The sequence below is a fragment of the Gavialis gangeticus genome, unplaced genomic scaffold (assembly GCF_001723915.1).
Source record: "Gavialis gangeticus isolate Ggan-Ray unplaced genomic scaffold, GavGan_comp1, whole genome shotgun sequence".
Taxonomy (NCBI): domain Eukaryota; kingdom Metazoa; phylum Chordata; order Crocodylia; family Gavialidae; genus Gavialis; species Gavialis gangeticus.
The window spans coordinates 56,877,410-56,878,015 of NW_017729031.1; the positions used below are offsets into that span (position 1 = coordinate 56,877,410).

General features: G+C 33.8%; 1 protein-coding gene across 1 annotated transcript in view; it reads right to left on the reverse strand.

Moving 5' to 3' along the window:
• Nucleotides 1–606, reverse strand: part of OLA1 (Obg like ATPase 1) — a 215,941-nt gene that overhangs the window by 210,273 nt on the left and 5,062 nt on the right. The window contains exon 3 of the mRNA XM_019522940.1: nt 375–518. Within this exon, the coding sequence (XP_019378485.1) occupies nt 375–518 (144 nt within the window). The remainder of the gene's footprint in view (nt 1–374; nt 519–606) is intronic.

Here is a 606-nt window from a genome sequence, read left to right on the forward strand (position 1 = left end):
AGATGAATCCTAGACTAAGTAGTCCGAATAGTAATGGCAGTTCCTAAGTCACTACTGTTTTTCCCTCCAAGAAGTCATATGAAGAGTTAAATTCTAGTTACTTGTGTACTTGAATGCATAGTCTGCAAGCTCATGATTCTAAAGATTCTAAAGGAGGCTTTAGTAGGGAGGGGAAGATAAATTAAACAGAAAAGTTGATAGTGACCAGCATTACATCTTTTATTTATTATACAGCAGAGTTTAAGATTTATTATGAAGCATCATTAATAATCCTGTTTTCAGTAAAAGGATTTTTAGAAGTACAAAAGGAAGAGTTGGGTGCCCAACTCTTTAACAAAAAATAAAGAGAAGAAGTAGTAAGTTTTAGAAGTTACCTTGGAGGTTTGTGGTATTGGCATAGGAAGTCAAATCTTTCATCTGGCACAGGTACCCGGCTCTCATTTGGATCAATAGTGCAGAAAGGAAAGTTTTCTGCTGCTGCCTGACTCTTTGTTAATACATTGAAGAATGTTGATTTCCTACAAACAAAACGAGAACTCTCTTAATCCATTTTCAATTAGAAGCTTTAGAAAAAAAAAAAAAGGATAAAAAAAAAAAAAAACACCC